At 44.1% G+C, this 21,935-nt stretch overlaps 1 protein-coding gene across 7 annotated transcripts in view; it reads right to left on the bottom strand.

Annotated features, from left to right (window-relative positions):
* Window positions 1-10,420: 10,420 nt before the first annotated feature.
* anks1b (ankyrin repeat and sterile alpha motif domain containing 1B) overlaps window positions 10,421-21,935 on the bottom strand; it is a 193,822-nt gene continuing 182,307 nt past the window's right edge. For 4 of the 7 annotated variants that reach the window (XM_069164827.1, XM_069164826.1, XM_069164825.1 and 1 more), the window contains 5 exons: window positions 18,673-18,810; window positions 18,387-18,554; window positions 15,180-15,302; window positions 13,031-13,122; window positions 10,421-11,841 (listed from right to left, as the gene is read on the bottom strand). In XM_069164827.1, coding sequence (XP_069020928.1) covers window positions 11,793-11,841; window positions 13,031-13,122; window positions 15,180-15,302; window positions 18,387-18,554; window positions 18,673-18,810 — 570 coding nt within the window. In that variant the 3' untranslated portion in view covers window positions 10,421-11,792. Of the gene's footprint in view, window positions 13,123-15,179; window positions 15,303-18,386; window positions 18,555-18,672; window positions 18,811-21,935 lie in introns of all 7 variants that reach the window. The other 3 variants (XM_069164829.1, XM_069164828.1, XM_069164831.1) reach the window with 2 other exon arrangements.

Raw genomic sequence — 21,935 nt, 5'->3', positions numbered from 1 at the left:
ATTCAGGTTCCTGTATTGTGCTTTTTAAAATGTTTCTCAAAGGTGCGGTAATTCTAAACTTGAGTTGCTTTACCTGTTGTGAGAATTGAATTAAGACTGTAATTAACAGATTTTTTTTCTTTTAGTTTCATTGTCTTCTTTCATAATCTACGTGAACATTCACACTTTTGAGTAAATCTGATAGTGAAGGCACTAAACTACGAGTACTACAGGTAACACTTCACATGTAGGGCGTTATAAAAGACGATTGCTCCTCTGCAAATGTCTTTTACTGAATCTATCTGCAAACATTTTGATAATTGATTAATTGTTCAAATAGTTTTTTCAAGCAGCCTCGCCTCAGTTATAGCTTCCAGACTGTGAGAACTGCTGATTTTCTTTATGTAACTTGAAAGTAAAATGATTATAATATCGTGATATTAGTTAGAGCCACAACACCCACCCCCCCTGTTCCTAACACGACCGCGGCGCGCGCTCAGGCAAAAGAAGTGCTTTCTGTTCTCACTCCCAGCGAAGCCAGCAGTTTGCTGCGAGTGTCGTAAGCAGACATTTAGGTTCCTCTTACCCCGAGAAAAAGCTCCGTCGTGTTGCTGAAAGGCACTTCAACCCGCCTGGTGGTGATGTGTTTATTCATACCGGCCATTTGCTTGATACGTTATACAACGTCCGTTTGAGGTAAACAATCAAACCGTCTTGGGTGGGTGGGTGGTATGGTGGAGGTGGGGGTGGAGGGGGGGGCATTCAAACCTTCACATGAGCAGCTTTTAGGATGACGTAAGGTGCTGCTCCCAACAGATAAACCCCTCACTCACTCTCTCTCTCACTCACTCGCACACACATGCCGCGTTTTAGGGTTTAATCAGGTTTTGTAAACGTGAGCGAGATTCAGGGCAGCGAGGAAAGTGCAAGCCACCTAAAGTTCAGCGGCAGTTTTTAAAAGCCTCTTAAGGCGGAGTGGAGCGGCAGTCTGGATGGGGACATGCATATGGTGCACTGATCAGATTATAAAGTCCCAAGATGCAGTTCCTAATGTTTTTAGAACATGCATGTCGTCTTAGGGAGAGCGGGATAAAACGGCACTTAAAAAAATGCAAACCGCGACGTAAATTCTGAGCTCTTTTTAAATTCCTCATCAGAGTTATGTAAAGAGCTGTCGTGGGACAGTTGGAGACATCTCGTGTCGAGAAGAAAATAAAATGCTTCAACTGTTGCAGTTCCTGTGAGGAAAACAACAAAGATGAACAATTTCATTTCAAAATGCAATTTGTGCATTAAAATTTTTTTTTTTTTTTTAAATTGGTAATTAAATTAACAATTTATTCATAGAGTTATTTAACATGGACGGTGCACATTAATGAACATTGGGGTCGGCAATAAGATATTTTTGATCTAATTCCTGGACAAAAATGTTAAAGCCAGGAAAGTATAAGGAAAAGCAATTAATAAAATAGTTGATAAGCATGCAGGACATTCATGAAAAGGGAATAACAATGAAAAAATATATAATGTATGTAATTATTTTGCTATATTGTCAAGTAGGGATTAAAATATGCAAAACAAACAAATGCAACATGCAGGATGTAGAAAAAAATGACATTGGAAATACGAATGCCAATACTGAAGGCTCTAAACAGGAAAACATTATCAAGAACTGCAAAAATCAAATCACTGATCACAAGAAAAGCAATTCTACACTAAAATATATGGATGTGGGCACCTAAGGACGATACCGAAGTGATACTGAGGTGTGGTGATGAGTTTACATCGAACCACTCTTTCAAACAAGGCGTGTCCGCGTTTCTAACATGAGGGATGAGTTGTGTAGCATTAACAGAAAACCTGCTGGCCTTGGCAGACACATTTTAAATTTACGTAATCCGTCATTTAACAAGGAGTCAGTCTGTACAAATTGTGGATTTTTCGTTGCGGAACAGAACCTCGTGGTGCGCTTATTGTCGTGGGACATTTTAATTCTAATTATTTAGAAAGCACCAATCAGCGGAGCCAAGCTTCTGTTCACGGTGCCCGGAGAGACTTGTGTTGGAGTGACTCCACTGACTGTGGGCACACTGGCACGCTTTCTATGAGATGGAGCAACACAATGTAGTTTCCACAAAACTGACATTTTAAATTTTTTTTAATTTTTTTTTTTTTACTTGGGACTTTTCGATATGAAACACTGACTCCCATCACGGCGAACTTTCTGTGGAGCTGGTTTGGTCTCTTGGCGGTGTTGTCGACCAGAGTCTTGTTTATCTGGGTTACAGTTTGAAGAGAGCTGCTGTCTGAGGCTCTGTTTGGCTGCGCTGCACTTCTTTCGTCCCTCCATCCTCAGTTTTATCCCGTTATGGGCCTCGCTGCACCTCATAACCGTGCACACAGTGTTGGGGCTATTTAATCGATTCACGTCTTGTTTACTGTACTTATTGAGTGACCTTTTACATTATTCGTTTGTAATACACATGAGCTCAAAGCACCGAACTGGAAGATGTTCGATGTAGAAATCGCTCGTAACTAGTGTTTTGTCTTGTTTGAAGTTTTTTTTTTTTTTTAGATTCTTCAAGTTCTTCTATTTAAAATGATTGTCTGAACAAAAACAAATGTACAAGGCCTTTACCTTATCATATCCGTAATAACGTTAAGATTTAACCCAACAAATGCCTGACTAGAAAATAAGACCCATGATGTACTTGACTCACAGTAATGTGTCTTCATATTCATCTCTTAATTACATCAAATAGTGGAACCAAAAGTAAAGCAGGTACTAAAATCCACCATGCAGCAGATAATTCGACTAGCAGGCAGTGAGATGCATCAGAATACAAATTGTTTGTCAATAATCCCAAATAAATCATTTAAATTATTCATGCCATGAAGCAGGCTTCTGGTCTCTGCTCGCTTTCACGTTGACCAAGAAACAAAGAGATTTATTTTAAACAGGGTTTTGTAAGGAAACTATTGTCATATTTAGGTGCGCCGGGGCTCTCGCACCATTTAGCATTAAACATCGGTTGTCCCGAGCAATTTGCTGCTGCTGCTGCTGCTGAGGAGCTCGAATGAAGGCAGACAGATCTGGAGCAGGGTGACTAGAGCAGGCTGATGAGCTGTGTGGGCTCGTAGCCTCAGGAAGTCTCTGCGTCTGTTCAGTTTATCTGCTAATCTGTAATGTGCTTTTCTATAAAAAAAAAAAAAAAAAAAAAAAAAAAAAACACTTGTTCACTCATTAGTAGCACCTTTAAAAAAAAAAAAAAAAGAAAGAACTAGACCTCATACGTTGCCTTAGAGGATTTAGACAGAATGAAAGTCAGTGATGGTTTTTCACTCTGTTAGTATTCCTGTCGTGAAATTTAACCAACAGATGGTTTAATTTCATTTAATCACTCCGTTCAGAGGAGATCCTTTGCTGCCTGTTCAAGCACGCCTGCATAAGAAAGATGCTATTTTAATGGAGCCTTTTTTTTTTTTTAATCTGTCACTGAGCCTGAATATACAGTAGGCCCTGCTGTGGGCAGTTTACTATGGTTTGCAATAGATATAGATATAAATATATTGCGATAGAGATATCTATATATATATATAGTGCAGGGGTTTCAGACCCGCCGCTCTAAGGGAAGCTGCGTAACGTTCAGGTGGTTGCAATTTGTAACCTCGCCACTTGATGTCAAAATTATGAGAAATGCACTAATACAACTACCTCCGATACCGCTACCATCTTATGAACACTTTAACAGAAATGTATTTACCAAGATGTAACGTGACAGATTGGTGACTTTTTTTTTTTTGTGGCGGCCAGCTATTTTTCCCCTACATCCTGTCTTTATGCTAAGCTACGCTAATTTCCCTCCTGGCTTGAGCTTCGTACTTACCTACGTTGGTCTTGAAACAACAATGTGGTGCCGTCGCTTCCTGTAATCACTCCTTCTAGTCCAGTCTGGCCGTCAGAGGACTCCTGTCTGACGGACTCGCCGTGAAAGCGAAGGGAGGAAAATCCTTCGTTTTGGGCAGAAACGTATTTCAAGATGATCTAACGCTGGATAATTGCATAGAACGACTAGTTCTTCTCTATTGCCGCTCTACTTTGTGATTAAGGGCAAAAAAAACAACTCAGTTTCTTGTGTAAAGATGTTTTCAAGGCAGCGTAGGCTTCATCTCTACTTCCCTCGGTAATGACGCCCCTTTTCTTTTTCTTTTTTAATTCTACAGTTCGTGCGAGACAAGTTTCCGGCCGCTGCTTTGCTGTTTCTTGTGCACACCAAAAGGTGACATAAGCAGCTTTCCGTGACGGCCCGGCGTCACCGCTGTCGCGCCGGTCGACTGCTGCGAGACGCCTCGCTCCGGGAGGCTCACCGCGTCACGTCAGCTTTAGGTGTTTTTGGGAGCAGACGTCGAGCTCGGCTCGGCGACGCCGGCCAGGGCGTTAAAGCGAGATCGCAGTCGCGCCGGTTGCGGCTTGCGCGTTCACCGAGGGGAGATCTCCCAACGTACTTTTGAACACCACCGACCTCACGCGAAACCTTCCAGCGCCGCATCCGGCTGCGCAAAAACGTAGCAAACCGTCGTTATGTAAAATTCTCCCTCTGAGCCTTTTGCAGTTGCTGTCAGATCTCGTTTTGCTGCAGCACTTAACCTACATGCTTATCCTCTGCCCATTTGGCACTCAAAGCAGATTCCAGCAAACGCAAACAGATTTAAATTCTGTTTGATGCCGGCTTTCTATCACCGAATGCAAAGATGTACCGAGTGCAAACTGACCGCCGCCGACGTCCATTTTCCAATCCGTGTTGACCAATTGCCCTCGTGTGGACAGAAGGGATGGGTGGGGGTAGGGTGGCTGGTGGTGAGGGATAGGTGGTGGGGAGGGGGGTGAGTTGTGGTGGGGGTTGGGTGGTTGGTGGTGAGGGATAGGTGGTGGGGAGGAGGGTGAGTTGTGGTGGGGGTTGGGTGGCTGGTGGTGAGGGATAGGTGGTGGGGAGGAGGGTGAGTTGTGGTGGGGTTGGGTGGTTGGTGGTGAGGGATAGGTGGTGGGGGCTGATGGGTGTAGTTGCTGGTTCGGTGTGTTTGCTTCAGGCGATAAACCTGATTTTGTTGTATTTCCTGTCAGTGTTGAAGACCTAGTTGAGGGATACCATGTTTGTTTCATGCTGGACTCGTACCTTTCGCCTATAGACTGTTTAGGAGGGTATTATTTACAAACCAGAGGAAGCACTCGTCTCTCCTATCAAACGTATGCAGCTTTTAATACCACCGTTACTTATCGACAGTGTACGGCATCAAAGTTTCGGTGCACAGCGATGGAAATGCGTTTCCCCGACCGACCTCGACGCAGTCTGCAGGTCTTATCGTGCGCTCCTTTTGGAGGACAGTGCAGGATTATGTTGTCCCGAGTTGTTTTCCTCGTCCATCGTGTTTACTGAAGTGTTCCTGTGCACAAGCAAGAAAGAGAGCCTGTTATTTTTTTGGCCAGCTCTCCTCACTGTGTCCACTTTATCAGGTCGCAAATCACAAGCCTCGGCTCAACAGTGTGAGTGAGTGAGTGTGTGTGTGTGTGTGTGTGTGTGTGTGTGTGTGTGTGTGTGTGTGTGTGTGTGTGTTTATCTTTTGTTCAAGTCTTTTGCAGAGGCAGTTTATTTCTCCATCAGCCACTTTCCAGAAGGCCAATTTCCGTGCCGGACTTCTTGGTACATTAGGATAACGTGAGTGCTGCTGCCACCACATCCGCCAGGTGCAAAAAGAAAAAAAAAAAAAAAAAAAAGGTATTTTGTGTTCAGCCAGTCATTTACCAAATGCAGCAAATTTTCTTTCTGTTGTTTTTTTTTTTGTAAAAGAGTTTTCTCAGTGCAGATCCCAATTCCACTTCTCGGCAGCGTGTGCGTATTAGAGGCAGGTAACTGTGGATTTTTGGTGCCGTGCGCGGGATGAACGGCGTGGCGCTGGCTGAATCCAAACATGAACGCAGACCTGCAAGTTTTACCCCCTTTTTCAGCTGACTGAAGCCGTCCGTTCTGAACGAGCGCCAGATGTAGTTGTGATTGTTTACATGAGCAGTTTCTCTGTCGCGGTCTCGTTCGGCTGGCGGCCGTGGGGAAGCGACCACCATCTGGAATACAGACGGCGAAGCGAAGCATGCGCACTTCCTGTTTTACATCTTGCTGCAGAGACAGTAGAAATATAAGAGATCGGTGCTCCGTCAACAAACAAAACAGCGCGGCACCAAACTCCGCAGCGCTCCACCGTGGGTTCCCGCCTTCCTTCGTTATTTGGCCCTCCGTTGTCCCCTCTCTGTGCTCAGTTTAAGTCCTGCGCCTCCACCTCTGCCAGCGGAAGAAATAAAAATCGAGGCAGCTGGAGATTTGGGACGCCTTAAAATACAGCAGCCTCTGCAACCACTTTCTCCACTCCTGGTCTAATCTCCCAGAAATAATATCTTTGAATTGACTCCCACTCTCCTCCCGCAGTGGTCTGCTCTTCACAAAACAATGAAACGCGCCTGCAGTTTTCAACAGAACGCACCGAATTTGCAGATTGGAAGTAGATCTTCCGCAGACCGATGTGCTTGCAGCCGCCGGTCCTTTTCTCCTCCGGCTTCGCAAAATGGCCCGATGGTCTCTCCTGTTGGCTGCAGATTGCAACTGTCCAGCCTGCAAACAGATTGCGACCCTTTTCATTCTGGGGTTTATAGCTCATGACAAATGCTTGTTCAGCCTTTCAGAGGCTGACTGTAAGTGTCGGTTCTCTGTGGTGCAATAGACTGTCGACCGCAGGTGCTCATCCGTACTTCCACATGTATGATGTGTTTTTAATTTTTTTTTAATTCAGACAAAGACAATGACAGTGGTGTAAATCCTGCAAAAATAGCAGAGTAAACTGTTACTACAGAATATATTTGTACTGTTTTTTACATGCGCTCAAGGCAGGGCAATATATTGATTATATATTAAACGAGACTAGATATCGTAATAGATTTCGGATATTGTAATATAATGTAATTTTCCTGGTTGTGAAAGCTGCATTACAGTAAAGCGATGTCATTTTTTGAACTTACCAGACTTTTATAGCTGCTTTATCATTTTCCTTTGCCACAAAAATATAATGGGATTAGAATTTGTCCATATCGCCAGCCTGAACATTTGAAAGCATCTCTTCCAATCCTTACATTAATTCTAATTAGGTTCCGCTTCCAACATTTGTAGATATTCAAGTTTTGAATAACTAAAGGTCAAAGCCACATATGTTTTATTTAGTCTGCTTTTATTGACTGAGATGGCAAGCAGTTTTTAATTAATATTTAGTTCATAACTTGTAACTGCCATCTGAAAATGAGGCATCAGAGGATGGGAAATGTAGATGAAATATTATGGCGCCGTCTCTAAATGTGTCCTTCAGCTGTTACACTTACATTTAGTACCCTTGTTTCATGCACACATTTATCCGTCTGATATATTAAAATAACAACGTTGTCAAAATAAAACACCCGTGTTGCAAACTCCCGGTCGTAAAAAAAAAAACATTCCTACGTCCCCGTCTCACCCCCACAGTCTCAATTTGGACAAGAAACGCATTCTCCTCCTGCTACAGACGTAGTATGTGAAATAGTTCCGCAATTAATAGGAGGATTCGTGTTTTTAATGACTAAAACGCTGCAGGCTGTATTGACTTTATCTGTAGACTGCAGCACAAAGTAGGAAATTACAACTGTAACACGCCACTTTTTCCCTCATCAAGGACATTTGGCTAAGTACTGCACACTACGTAGTGTAAAAGTGTTGTAGCAGCTGGATCATACAAACTGCCCCTATTGACAGGAGATAAACTTACCTTTTGCCACCGGAGGTCTTTTTCAAAGCTGTATGTTCTGTCAGTCAAATCCAGGCGGGCTGCGTGACGAGAACAGCCAGAGGGGCTCCAGCTCCCAAAACCCTGCCAGCCTCTTCATGTTTGTTTAATTAAATCCCTCAGCGTCCAGCTTTGTTTGATATTTTTTTCATTTCACAAACAGCTCTACTCAGTCAGCTTATGTTTGTTAATGGCTGATTAAATGTTCATATGCGGGCTTTCATCTCGAGTTGACATATTTCATTCATACGTTTAATTAGATGTAAGCATGCGCTGCACCTTTCAGTTCGCGCTTGTTATTTTTTTTTTTTGTCTCCGATTTAGATAAAGGGAAAGACACCTGACGGAAGTTGTATCTAAGGTGACATGCCGGGTGTGTTTCAGGGGCGCACTGAAATACATCGCATGCTTGTCGCGTGGCGCAGACCGGATGTGCGGAAAGCCCGGTGGCCGGCCGCAGCCTCGGAGATCAAGAAATAGTGACGCGTTCGTAATCAGCCGAGAAGTGAATCTAATGAGGTCATTTCTGAAAACGTACTTGTGTATTATAGTGATGTACACACTCGTTTCTCATTCTCATAACTTCCTCCGATCAATACGCAGCTCCTGTGATGTTCGCTGCCTGTTTATCACGGCATGTTTTCTGCTTTTTCAACATTACATAAAGGCAATGCGGGTCAAAGAATGCAGTCACCATGGAAACTGGCAATACAACGCTATCAAAGAGTCCGTTTGGTTCTATTGCTGCCAGTAAAGTTGGTTTATTGAGTTGACGAGGAGGCTGCTAACTGCTGACCTTGTAATGACCTCTGTCAGAGCAGGAAGTCGCTCATCTGGTCTGTTCCGAGCCGCTCCGTGACAATCGGTCTTCAGTTTTATTTTGGAGTTCTTATATATATATATATATATATATTGTGAAGACTAATTTATAGATTTTTTTTTTTTTTCAGTACAACCTATGTGGGAAATTAGAAACAGTATGGCCTTTTAAAGCTTAAAACACTTCAGTCCTATATGCTAAACAAAACTGAGAGAAGAGAGTCAAAGCCTGAACATCGGTGGCGACTCAATTTTTCTTGGCCGGTTTCAGCGTCTTTTCTCCAGCGGTTTCATAATAATTTGCGCCTCGCTAATGACTATCTCATGACTGCCCTCAGACCTCAGTGACTCGCACAATCTAATGGTGTGAATCACTCGCAAGGTTTTGAATGCGAGGGAACTTCCCACATGTGGAGGGGGGGGATAAGAGATTAAGAGGTAGCCTGGGGTTGTCAGACTGTTGCTCAGCTTCAGTTTTCTTCACTGCGTTTCTTCAGAGTCCGTTTGCATCAAGGTTTTTTTTCAGCCACTCTGAAGGGCGGACCGATCAGGCTCGGTGTGACGATGTTGAACTCAAATGTTGTTGTTTTTCTCAATGTAGTTGCAGTGGTTGTCGAATTTCAATGCATGTGGTGGTCAAACAGTTTCTAAACAGTTCTCAAAAGGACTGCAGCCAGACTCATAAATTCATGCAATCAATTTGGGTCCGGCAACACCAGGCTAAGTGGGAGAAATCGGCAATCAATATCCTACCAATTTATTAACGACACCGTATGACAAAAAAAAAAAAAAAAAAAAAAAAAATCTGAAAGCTGTGACTCTCCTCTCCCTCGGTCAAGCAAGAAATTCTCAGCTGTCAATGCATAGAAGAGGTTACTTTATTGACGAGGATACAAACCATTATTTATGTTCGATTCTTGGAGATTTGAAGTCTGCAGAAGAGGAATAACCGTTGTGCTTCTGCTTTAGTCTGAATGTTAAGGTGCCAGCCAAGAAGAGGGAAGCAGGACGAGCTCCGAGCTCACAGCCCGGTTACAGATCCAACATCGGGTACGTGACACATTATTATTACGTGACATACGCTGTCATATGTAAGGATAGTTTGATATAAGATGTCTTACGTGGCAGTCGTTATCGTTTGGCTTGTAGTTGACCTGAGATATCAACACATCGGAAGGATCATCTGTACAAGTTCCACAAATGCATCCGTTCGGCAGCTTTCGCCCACATCTGCGCATACCTTTGACCTGTTATTGTAATCGCATTATTATCGCTATTTAAAAGATATTCAGGTTAATTATAGCTATTAAAATACCTTTGGCCATTCCATTCATAAATTAAATGCACACCATGTTCAGTACTGAGATTTGAGACCGCAGCACAAGAAACACAAGCAATCAAACCCACAGGGTGACGGTAACGTCGATCTAGCGTTCTCGCCTCAGTCAGGTGGGCACGTCGTTTTTGGTGTCAACCAACATCTCGGGTGCATTTTTACCTCCAAAATAAAGTGATTTAGATAATGCAGCTAAACTTTGGTTTGTTAAAAACCTGCTGTTTCGTGCCCCATCTGGTCTGTCGGTGTCGTTTTCCCCAGATTTCATCAGAACTGATAAATATGACGGCCGCGAACGACAAAAATAAGACAAACTGTCATAAATTGGAATTATTCTTTAGTTTACTGTGTTGTGAAGAACTTTTACAAGTTTTACAAGTCGTGGTTGAGAAAAAGGGAAAAGATTTATGACAACTTTAACCCGAGGATAAATATGGTTGTACAAGTCATATTTTATTTCATGTGCTTTACAAGGATATAAATAATGGCCCAAATTACAAAAATCAGTGTGCTGGAAGCCCAAGCCTATGTACATTAGTTGGTCAGCAGTGATGTCACCAAATAATCCATGTTAGTTTTCACTCAAAATACAATCTCTACAATCTACCACTTTTTGAAATGTCCAACTTTTATTTTGGTACCTTGTTTCCAGTGCCATTTACTGCAAATCCTTTATTCTTTTACATTACACGTATGAACAATGAGTTGGCAAAATATCTATTTACATTTTATAATTGGATAATGTCTCATCCAAATAATACAGTAATACTGCGTTTAAAATAGTACATCTGCTAGATAAGAGTAGAGCCCCATGAGAAATGATGGATTGAGTTAGCGAGCCACCTGCAACATTCACTCTCTGTGTACAAGTATGATCATCTACGTTTCAGATTTTTTTTTCTTTTAAAGGATTGCCCATCATTCTCAGGTTCAAGGTTTTCATCTCAGCATATCATAGAAAAATAATGTAACATTAAGACAACAGTAGACAAGAATTGCACAAGAATAATCATAATTATCATGGTAATATAATACTCTCATATTAAACATTAAAATGGCGGGCAATACGAATAGAATACTTTTTTTTTTTTTTTTTTTTTTTTTAAACTCTAGATGCTGTTTTGTTCACATAGGTTCATCATATGTCATGAGACACCTGTTGCATCTGAGCGTGTTGTAGCTAGTCCAATCATGTTCACACGCTTGTGCATATATCTCTGTATTATTATCTGACATTAAAGAAAATAAAAAAAAAACAAAAAAGACCAAAAGAGCCAGCCAGACATCCTGGAACCCATGCCAACACTGACACATGCCCAATGGTGCTTTTAGTGAGCCCATTGTCTGTTACCAAAAGATGCCCTGTAACCATACTCACAGTCTCCATAGAGATGGTGACCTCCCCAAAAGTTCAGAGGTCATGCCTCCCAGTTGGACGCATAAAACAGATCCTGCTGCAGCTGCAGAAAGTTGAGGCTGCTTTCAAATAAGTGTACATTCAGAGCAGACGGTTGTCTGTCAAGATGCCGTCCTGTTAGTGTGTGTGTGTGTGTGTGTGTGTGTGTGTGTGTGTGTGTGTGTGTGTGTGTGTGTGTGTGTGTAAGTGTGTAAGTGTAAGTGTATGTGTGTTGGTCCAATGTGTGTCGAGCATCAAGTGGATGAGTGATGTTAAAATTTTGTAGTCAACCTTAAACACTGTGGAGTAGCATCCATGTTTGTAGTCCTTTTTTTGAATAGTGAGCAAGAGGGTCCTTTGTAGTCCTTTTTGCATTGTATGTGTGACAAGGTCCATGTTTAGGGCTGGCTACATTCTTTGCATTCCACAGTAATAGACATGAGCGTCCGGCATTGCCCTGCAAATGAGATGACATCACTTATAGAGAGAGCCCTCACACCCCGCCTCTCCACCGGCCCCCCTGCTCAGCAAATCCAAAATGGCCACCATGCGTCTCGCAAGCCACATGCTAAAACCTTTTACATACAAGATTTTCTCCCCCAAACAAAATAGGTTTACGGGCAGGAAAAAAATTCACGTGATTAAAGTAATTCTGAACATGTGTTGAAAAAATGTGCTAGAAAAGCAAAACAAAACAAAAATTAACCTATGTCTTCCTGTGTCACGGGGTCATGTTTTAAATATCGTTTGTTAAAGAAATTCACAACGCTGTTAGGATCTCCAAAAAAATAATCTGATATAAAGAATCAAAAAGTTGAAATACATTCTAGTAGCCTGCTGGATGAACCAGTTTGAGTCAAAAATCGACTGCGCTACATCACCTCTCCTATAATTCAGCTCTCCTCTTTGAAAAAAAATGGTTAAAAAGTCTGAACTTTCCTCCAGTTGTCATCTTAAGACAACACCCCTCCTCATTGTCAACTCCAAAATTGGGCTCCACAGACAGCTAAAACACTGTTGAGGCTCTTAGCAGTATTCTGGTTTCAAATTTCATTCAAGTTGTCGGGGGCAGTTGGACAAAGGGGCGGAAATGAAGAGAAAAGCGAGGGACGGAGGCAGTTGGAGGAGAAAAGGAGAGCGACGAAGCCAAATGGTTGCACCCATCAACAGGAAGAGGAAAAAAAAAAGAAGAAGCTGGAAGCAGGAAAACCGACTGGTTGGCTGCTGACTGACCGACAAACAGGAAGTGGAAAAACGGAGCTGACCATTCCCCCTACAGGTGGAGACAGAGAAGTGCACCACAGCCCTGGGTTCAAAGGTCATGCGCCAGCCCTGCAGGCAGGAGGATGAGGCCCAGGCCAGAGAGGAGGGAGGGGGTGGGGGGGGGGGAGAGCAGAAACGAAAGAGACAAGGAGAAAGAAGAGAGACAACGCAGCGGCAAACGTCATCATGCAGTGGACAGGCTCGGCTAACGGGGGCGGGGCGAGATGTTTTGTTTTAGTTTTCAGCCGGTGAGGTGACGCGGCGGGCGTGCGTCGCTCGTGCCCAACTCCGGGGCGGGGCCCCGGTACAGGGCAACCTCTGAAAGGCACACACACACAGGAGTGGACAAGGCGGGTGTATGTTAGAAAATAGTGGTCTCGTACTTGGTGTTGACTCCTCTCTTGGCCTCCTGACCCGGCTCCACAATCCACGGCACGTTGGCGTGGCCCTTCTGGTCCATGGACGGCTGCTCCATCTGACACGAGTAGAGAAGACGGAGAAGGCGGGGGGTGGGGGGGGACAAAACAGAAAATTCCTTTTAATGATTTTTCTCTGAGAAAGACAAAGGACAACTAGTTGTTTTCAATGCCCTGCATATTCTCAAGTTTGAAAGTATTGCACATTATCATATTGATTATGTACTTTTTTTTTTTTTTTTTTTTTTTTGGAACGCAGTCAACCCGAACAGTGCAAACGATTGCTTCCTTGGCTTTGAAAATAGACCGTAATGGCGCTTTTAGGATACAATTTCATGCTAATAAAGTCAGTGAAATCAGAGTAGAGTGAATGAGATGCAGGTGGAGGATCTGCTGCTTACACAGAAATGAGATGGGAGGAGATACAGATGAGAGAGCAGAACAGATAACAGCCACAAAGTTCACAGTCTGACATAGAAAAAAAACAAAAAAACAAGCAAAATATTTAACATTGTCCATATCTATAATAAATCTCAACACTTCATCCTGTAGGATTGCAGTTTTTTTTTTTATAGAGAGTAGGGGACTCTGTTTCTGGGTATGCCACAGAAGCTATTGTGGCTTTCAGAGCCGAGAAACAAACCGAGCAAGCTACAGCGTTTTTCCAAAATACCCTCGTGGCAACAATCAAGCGGCTGGATTTTGTTGCCGACGGGCGTCTTTCCTCCAGTCTGCTGGTTTGTGTTCAGATGGTCTCGTGGTGAAGAGTAGAGCGAATGCGCTGCACTTTTGACAGTGGAGGAAAAGGTGTCTCTGTAAACACTAATGTATTAAAGGCATCTTAAAATAGTGTTGATATTTTTACAAAAAGAGATCTGGTGGTGCCAGTGTCTCGGTGTTGTCGGACTGAACAGGGTTAGGCTCAGCATTCTGCAGAACACTAATACAGCCATGTTTCTCTTATCTTCTCTCAACACACACAGCAACAATACGGAAACTAACTATAATATTAATCCAGTTCTCTATCCTCACACACACACACACACACACACACACACACACACACACACACACACACACACGCATGGACAGCCACGGCACAGCAAGACCTTATAATCCTGTTATGGGGGTTACGGGATTAAGGACAAACGCGCAGACACTCTTTCGATCTCGCAGCACCACAACGCCATCATGCTTCTGTAAAGAACTTATCCAGAGCACCACCAGGTTTAAATTAATCAACCACACGAGGTCACTGAATGAACCATGTCTGCCTTCAAAATAAGTTCCATATCAAGACCCCTTTTTTTTGCGGGGGGGGGGGGGGAATTTTCTGCAGAGGGGTTGGAAAATAGGAGCCCGAAGTTAATGTGGCAGCGACAAACCTTCAAACTACAGCAAACTCAGTGATCCAAACCGGTGCAGAACAGGTTCTTTACTGTGGGAGTCGATTGCAGGTAGAACATTTGAATAATGTCTTGGCTCACTACGCACGCTGTGGTACAGCAGACTTTTTCTTCTGATGACCCTTTAAAAATTCAGCTTCCTTGTGTGCAGGATGAAGATGTGGATAAGTGAGGAGGATGTTAGGCCAGAAGTAAAAAAAAAAGAAGAAGGGCTCCAAACATTGCAGCTCCCTGCAAGCATTCAGTGGGGGAAATAATGGACTGAGGTCCGTCTTTAGGAACATTTAGCCAATTATGAAGTACAGGTTATTGATTCCAACACTATTTATATTAATTTACCATCTCAAATGTACTGCTGTATCTGTAAAGAGGCAGCGTGTCCCCGTCCGGAGGCTGAATTGGTACAGTGGGGCACATAAAAAGGGACTAAAGCACTAAAGACGAGGTCTGCATTTAGCTTTTATATTAGCCATAAAGAAATGAAGTGGGTTGGCTGTCCAGTTATGGAACAGCGGTGCTACTAAATGTTCATATGGAGGTAGAGGTTGTAACTGAAGATTGAGAAAGACAAACGCAACACACAAGGATGCAGAGTCGGGTGAATAAAAGCGACAGAATAAGATGGAAGCACTTACAGACGGCGATTCCTCCTTGACTAAAAGAAAAATCACGTGGAAATAAAGGATAAGAGAAGGAAAAGCGTGGAGGACCTGTGACTGAGCTTTGTGAGGAAGATGGAAGAGTCGAGGGGGAGGAAGAGGAGGGTGGAGAGGAGGCCGGTGAGGGGTGTAAATGTGGCCCAGTGACCAGCGGCTGGAGGGGGACATGATGACCTACAGGGGCAGAGGTCACACACAGGTCAAAGTGGGCCTGCTCGGCAACACCAACACCGAAAACAACAAAGCAACAGCAAGGCAAAAAAAACCCCACAGCGATGACAGAGCAGCTGCATGGCAACAGGGAAAGGCAACACCACTCCAAAACCAAAGCAAAAACCATGGCAACAACATGGCAGCAAAGTCATCGCCCTGGCAACAGCGTGGGACAGCCGCATTACTGCAATACAGTAAACTCAAGCTGGAGACGGCAACGTAATGCCACATTTATATAGCAACCTCTGCACGGCAACAACTTTTCCACCAATATGAATGTGGCACAGCAACTGTACAAAAACAGCACTCTGGAAAAGCCACGCTCGGTTGGGTTCTCTCCAGATTCATGAAAGATTTTGCCAACTCGACAACTTCTACTCCAGTTTCAGTTGGTCTCGGAGTTGCGCAAGAAAGAATAATGCGTAAACATTGACTTCTGCACCCTCTAAAAGTAAATCATCTGCTTAGAAACAAGCTTTTGTCACACTGCTGGCAGGGTTTTTCCACCCGCTTTAACACATAAGTGTAACCTTACACGGTGAGGGGCGTCGTGCCAGAAAACATGCCAGAGCGGATCAGTTGATCAGCCGATCAAAGACAACAGCTTCGCGTCAGACACGTTCACCCTCGTGAGGGCGAGTTAAGTGGACGATGAGGGAGATTTACAAGCAGATGTCGTCACAGAACATGCGCAACACTAAAAACTGACAACGAGAAGGTGTGGAGAAACTGATACTCGTGGGCAGAGCAACAAAGCTGCCGTATTTTAAAGCACAGGGGGGGCTTGAGAGATGCTGCAGGATGGAGATTATGGCTGGCGGGTGGCAGGAATATTAAGTGAATCCTGCAGTATCTTTTGCCCTGCTGCACACCACAAGCCATTAACTACACCACACACACACACACACACACACGAGCACAGGGAGGGGAAAAAAAAAAGCAATTAATGGTTAATGTAATGGTTGCCGACTCGGCAGATTGTGTGTACACATGCCATCGTCCATCATCTCTGTAGGCACAGGATATACAGCGTGTGCTCTTCTTTTCCATCTTTTCTCTTCCTCTTCCTCCTCCTCCTCCTCCACCTCCTCTCTCGCCGTCTTTCCTCTCCGTCTCACATCTCACTCTAACTTTAGAGAGTGAGGCCGTTCCTCCGAAGCCACCGTCCTCCTCCATCACCGTCTCCTCCTTTCATGACTCACGTTATGTAAATAGGCTTAAATTTGGTCCAAGCACAGTTATAGCAGCCGCCGCAACTCTACACCGAGCCCCCTTCAGACGCGCACACACACACACACACACACACACACACACACACACACACACACACGTGCTGCTGCGCCAGCTGATGCGTGTCGGCGGAGGCAGCGTGTGCCGAGTGGGTTCGCGGAACTATTTTGAAGCCGTGTCGGGGGTTAATGGAAGGTTGACGGATTTACGTGATAGACTTTGTGACGCTGTGGCTGCAGGAGACATGACGCACATATACACACAGAAAAATCCTGGTCGTATGTGGGACATGGGTATCTTATATCACAAAACTAGGACTCTTATTCACACCAACTGACATTCGACTACTTGCACGCTGTGTTTTGGACCTCTGGAAGCGTCGGGGTAGGCAATGAAGACGAGCGCTGGAAATATCGCATTTACCTTCGGCCTCGTGCCGGATGGAAAAATGTGGTTTTGAATTTTTTCCTGTCAGGTTTGAGTAGGAGAGGTTCTGTGGCTGGATGACATTGTAACAGGTCACAAGTAGGGCGGTGGACAGCAGAGGAAGTTCGGACTTCACGAGAGCTGAGCACCAGATCTGAGAGGAATCTCAGTGCTCTCCCAGTCCATCCGCTTTCTCTAAATTCATTACAGTTACATTTGCAGAAGGCAAGTACTTTCTTGCAGTTTCAAGTCAATACTCAATGACCTGAGGTTTAATCGGCTCCTCAGCTGATCAGTTGAACCATCACACGGAGGAAGCAGCCCTAATCGAAGCCAAAACCTAAGTATCATATCCGCATTTGCACAGAAATATCATACGATACCCAGCCTTACTTCAAGCAGATTACTGCAGCATAAAGCACGGGCTCATAAATTCTCTCTTAATTTCCCTCATTAGATAAAAGGCTGTTTGATCAGACGCTCCACCAAACTCCATCAGATAACCCCGAACGCTGCAGCATGTTGGATGAGAACCTGATGGAGTGAAATGTCAGTAAATCCGTTCTCTATGCAGTACTTCAGCATGTAGCAGTCCCGCACACGAGTGTTCTTCATCTTCCTGCCCGCACACGCACACACACACACACACACACACACACACACACACACACACACGGTGAGCTAGCAATCCTCCCTGGAGCCCAATGCAAACAGGCCTCATCAATCAGCCAAGTGTGTAAGAGACTGCAGGGACAGAAAGAACGAACGGACGCTTAACGGATCAAATATCCACCCACACCTCTGCCACTCCATCCGCCGGGCAAACACACACTCACACACACACACACACACACACACACACACACACACACACACACACACACACACACACACACACACAAACCACAGTCGGTTCAGGATAATGCTCGTAAAGCGAACTATGAGTCGGAAACGATGTAAATGAGCGGGGATGAGAGACGGGGACGTATCGGAGCAGAAGGATGAACGTGTGGACAGACTGTAGGTGGAGTTCATGGGATGCTGGTTAGGGTTGATTAGAAGCAAATACAAAGAAGCTAAATGTGAGGTTCAAGAGTTAACAGGTGATATCGGAGGGGAAAATCCATCCCAAAACACAATACTGATGTTTACAAAAATGAGACTCTGTGTCAATCTCTAAAACAGCTCTTTTTTTTTTTTAAATGGAACAAGATGTGGATTTTTAGCGTCTATTCCATAAAGGACTTAAGTTACCTTTCAAAAGAAATCCCAGTTTTATTTTTTAGCTAAAACAGAAAATGGTCAAATCCAGACCATCAGTACTGACTTTCAGTTCAGGATGGATTTTCTCTTCAAACAGTGTTGCAGCTGTGCGACAGAGATGCTCACAGATTTGCGGATGTTGATGCGGGGTTTGGGGACAGGTTTACTGGGCTTGCTGTCAAAGCTCTCGGGCAGCGTGGATGACCCGTGGCCGCTCTTCCTGGCCTGGAGGGCCAGCTGGTAGGCCACTTCGAAGGCCTGGCCGAGTGTCAGGATGATCTCGTAGGCCAGGTTCTGTTGAGACAGCAAAAAAAAAAAAAAAAAAAAGACTTGTGAGAAAAACCAGACGATCGTACGTTTGCGACGAGTCGGGACGTTTGCCAGAAAGCGGCGGCGGAGTTTTGGCACTGACCACATCGAAAGCGGTGAAGACGTGGCAGTAGTGGTGACTGGACTTGAGGTCTTTGGTGATGTAGGCAAATGTAGACAGATCCTCCGGATCCTGAGCCGCACACGAGATGTTCCGAATCTCGTGCTCCGCTATGATGTTCTGCGCCGAGACGAAGGAACAGAGAAGGAAAACAGAGGCGGAGAGATAAAGAGGAGTAGAGAGAGAGATTGTCGATTATCTCCACGGAGCCACTTCATGGAAAAAAACAAATGCGATTTCTTATTCATCCCAAAATTGTTAACTCTGTAGCACACTTGAGGAGTTTGAGTTGTCGGCAGTCACCAAGTTGAAATTTGGTCCTCTAGCGATGTGACCGGACAAACTCAAAATTTGTGTTGTTAATTATCCCCCGAGTTAAATAACATCACGCTATGGTATGACTTTTTTTTTTAATTTTATTTTTTATAATTTTTTTTTTTTATCACATTTGGGACGACATTAAAGAACTGACTTTTTTATGCTATTTGTGACGACATGCTATAAGTATGACTTCCGTTCAAATTTTATTAGGCAACACAATAGTGCAGTTGTCAGCGTTGTCGTCTTACAGTCTAAAGGTCCGTGGTTCGATCCCCGCCTGGGACTTTCTATGTGGAATTTGCATGTTCCTGCATAGGTAATAAGTAAAAGTAAAATATGTCGTCCAAAATATGGACGACTAACTTATGCATGTTATCATGCATGTAGTCCATGATGTAAAACAAACATCATGTAGTCCATGATGTAAAACACACATCATGTAGTCGTAAATGTGACAAAGTCACACTCCAAGCAAGAACATGCAATCCTCCACAGACAGAGTCCCAAGCCCCTGATCCAACCCAGTACTTCCTGACTGTGAGATGGCAACGCTAGCAACTGTAAAATTGTGCTGCCTCTAGTCTAGTGCATGTTTGTCTGACTTATATTACTTATATGACTTTTAAACTTTTTAATGAAGAAAGTATGGTAGCGCAATGGTTAGTGCTTTTGACTCCCAGTCAGAGAGTTCCAGGTTCGATTCTTGCTCTTGACGTGGCTTTTCATCGGAGATGTTAACGTCAGCCTTTCCAGGGCGGTTCTCGAACCTGCAACCTTCTGACTGGAAGGCAACAATGCTAACCACTGCACTGTTGATCGCTCTTCCCTAACATGTTTAAAAGTTATATAAGTCAGACAAGCATGCAATAAAGACAGCAAAATGGTGCAGTTCCAAGCCAGCGTTGTCATCTCAACGCTTTGATAGGGGGCCTGGAACTTAGTGTGGAGGATTGCATGTTCTTGCTTGAATGTAATGTTTTACATTATGGACAACATGCATAAGTTAGTCATCATTATTATGGATGACAAATTTTACTTTTAGGTTATTAGTTTTGCACGTAGAAGGCCAAAGGTAGGACTCGAACCCTGGACCTTTACACTGGGAGACGACAACGCTGACAGCTGCACCACTGTGTTGGCTTACATAAATTGAACGGAAGTCATACTTATTAAATGTCATAAAAAAATATTTCATATTTCAATATGACTTTTTTTTTCATGTTTCGGACGACATGCTATAGTATGACTTTTTTTTCATATTTCGGACGACAGTATTGTATGATTTTTTTTTTTTTTTTTATCAAATTTTGGACGGCATACTATAAAGAATGACTTTTTTTTTTCAAATCTTAGACGACATATACTATGACATTTTACTACACTTTTAGACCACATGTTCTACTAAACTGCTCAAAAAAATAAAGGGAACACTTAAACAACACAATGTAACTCCAAATCAATCACACTTCTGGGAAATCAACGGGTCCCGTTAGGAAGCAACACTGATTGTGAATCAATTTCACCTGCTGTTGTGCAAATGGAACAGACAACAGGTGGAAATGAGGCAATTATCAAGACAACCCCTGTAAAGGAACGGTTCTGCAGGTGGTGACCAGAGACCATTTCTCTGTCCTCATCCTTTCTGGTTGATTTTTGGTCACTTTTGCATTTTGCCAGTGTCCTCACCACTAGAGGTAGCATGAGGTGTCTATAACCCACAGAAGTTGCTCAGGTAGTGCAGCTCATCCAGGATGGCACATCAGTGCACGCTGTGGCAAGAAGGTTTGCTGTGTCTGTCAGCACAGTGTCAAGAGCACGGAGGAGATACCAGGAGACAGGCCGGTACACCAGGAGACGTGGAGGGGGCCGTAGGAGGACAACAACCCAGCAGCGGGACCGCTATCTGCTCCTTCGTGCGAGGAGGAACAGGAGGAGCGCTGCCAGAGCCCTATAAAATGACCTCCAGCTGGCCACTAATGTGCATGTTTCTGCTCAAACTGTCAGAAACAGACTCCATGAGGGTGGTACGAGGGCCCGACGTCCACAAGTGGGGTCTGTGCTTACAGCCCAACACCGTGCCAGGCGATTGGCATTTGCCAGAGAACACCAAGATTGGCAGCTTCTCCATTGGCGCCCTGTGCTCTTCACGGATGAGAGCAGGTTCACACTGAGCACATGTGACAGATGTGACGGAGTCTGGAGACGCCGTGGAGAACTGGGATGAGATCCTCAGACCCATTGTAAGACCATATGCTGGTGCAGTGGGCCCTGGGTTCCTTCTGATGCATGACGATGCTCGGCCTCATGTGGCTGGAGTGTGTCAGCAGTTCCTGCGTGATGAAGGCATCGATGCTATGGACCGGCCTGCCCGTTCCCCAGACCTGAATCCAATCCAGCACATCTGGGACATCGTGTCTCGTTCCATCCACCGACGCCACGTCGCACCACAGACTGTCCAGGAGTGGACTGATGCTTTGATCCAGGTCTGGGAGGAGATCCCTCAGGAGAACATCCGTCGTCTCATCAGGAGCATGCCCAGGCGTTGTAGGGAGTGCATACAGGCACGTGGAGGCCACTACTGAGCCTCATTTGGACTTGTCTTGAGGAATTTCCACAGAAGTTGGATCAGCCTGTGATCTGATTTTTCCACTTTTATTTTGAGTATGATTCTGAATCCAGACCTCCATGGGACAATGATTTCCATTGATCATTCTAATGTTATTTTGTCCTCAACACATTCCACTATGTAATGAATAAAGATTTTCAACTGGAATATTTCATTCATCGAGATCTAGGATGTGTTGTTTAAGTGTTCCCTTTTATTTTTTTGAGCAGCGTATTTTATTTCCATAAAATTTTGGACTTCACACTATACTATGAAATTTTTAAGCAAATTTTCGACGACATATACTAAGACACTTGTA

This window comes from Embiotoca jacksoni, unplaced genomic scaffold (genome assembly GCF_022577435.1).
Source record: "Embiotoca jacksoni isolate LCO1_2020_lvr unplaced genomic scaffold, fEmbJac1.0.p SCAF_32, whole genome shotgun sequence".
Classification (NCBI taxonomy): domain Eukaryota; kingdom Metazoa; phylum Chordata; class Actinopteri; family Embiotocidae; genus Embiotoca; species Embiotoca jacksoni.
Note: the sequence above shows the minus strand (reverse complement) of the source record. Positions and strands in the feature narration are given on the sequence as shown.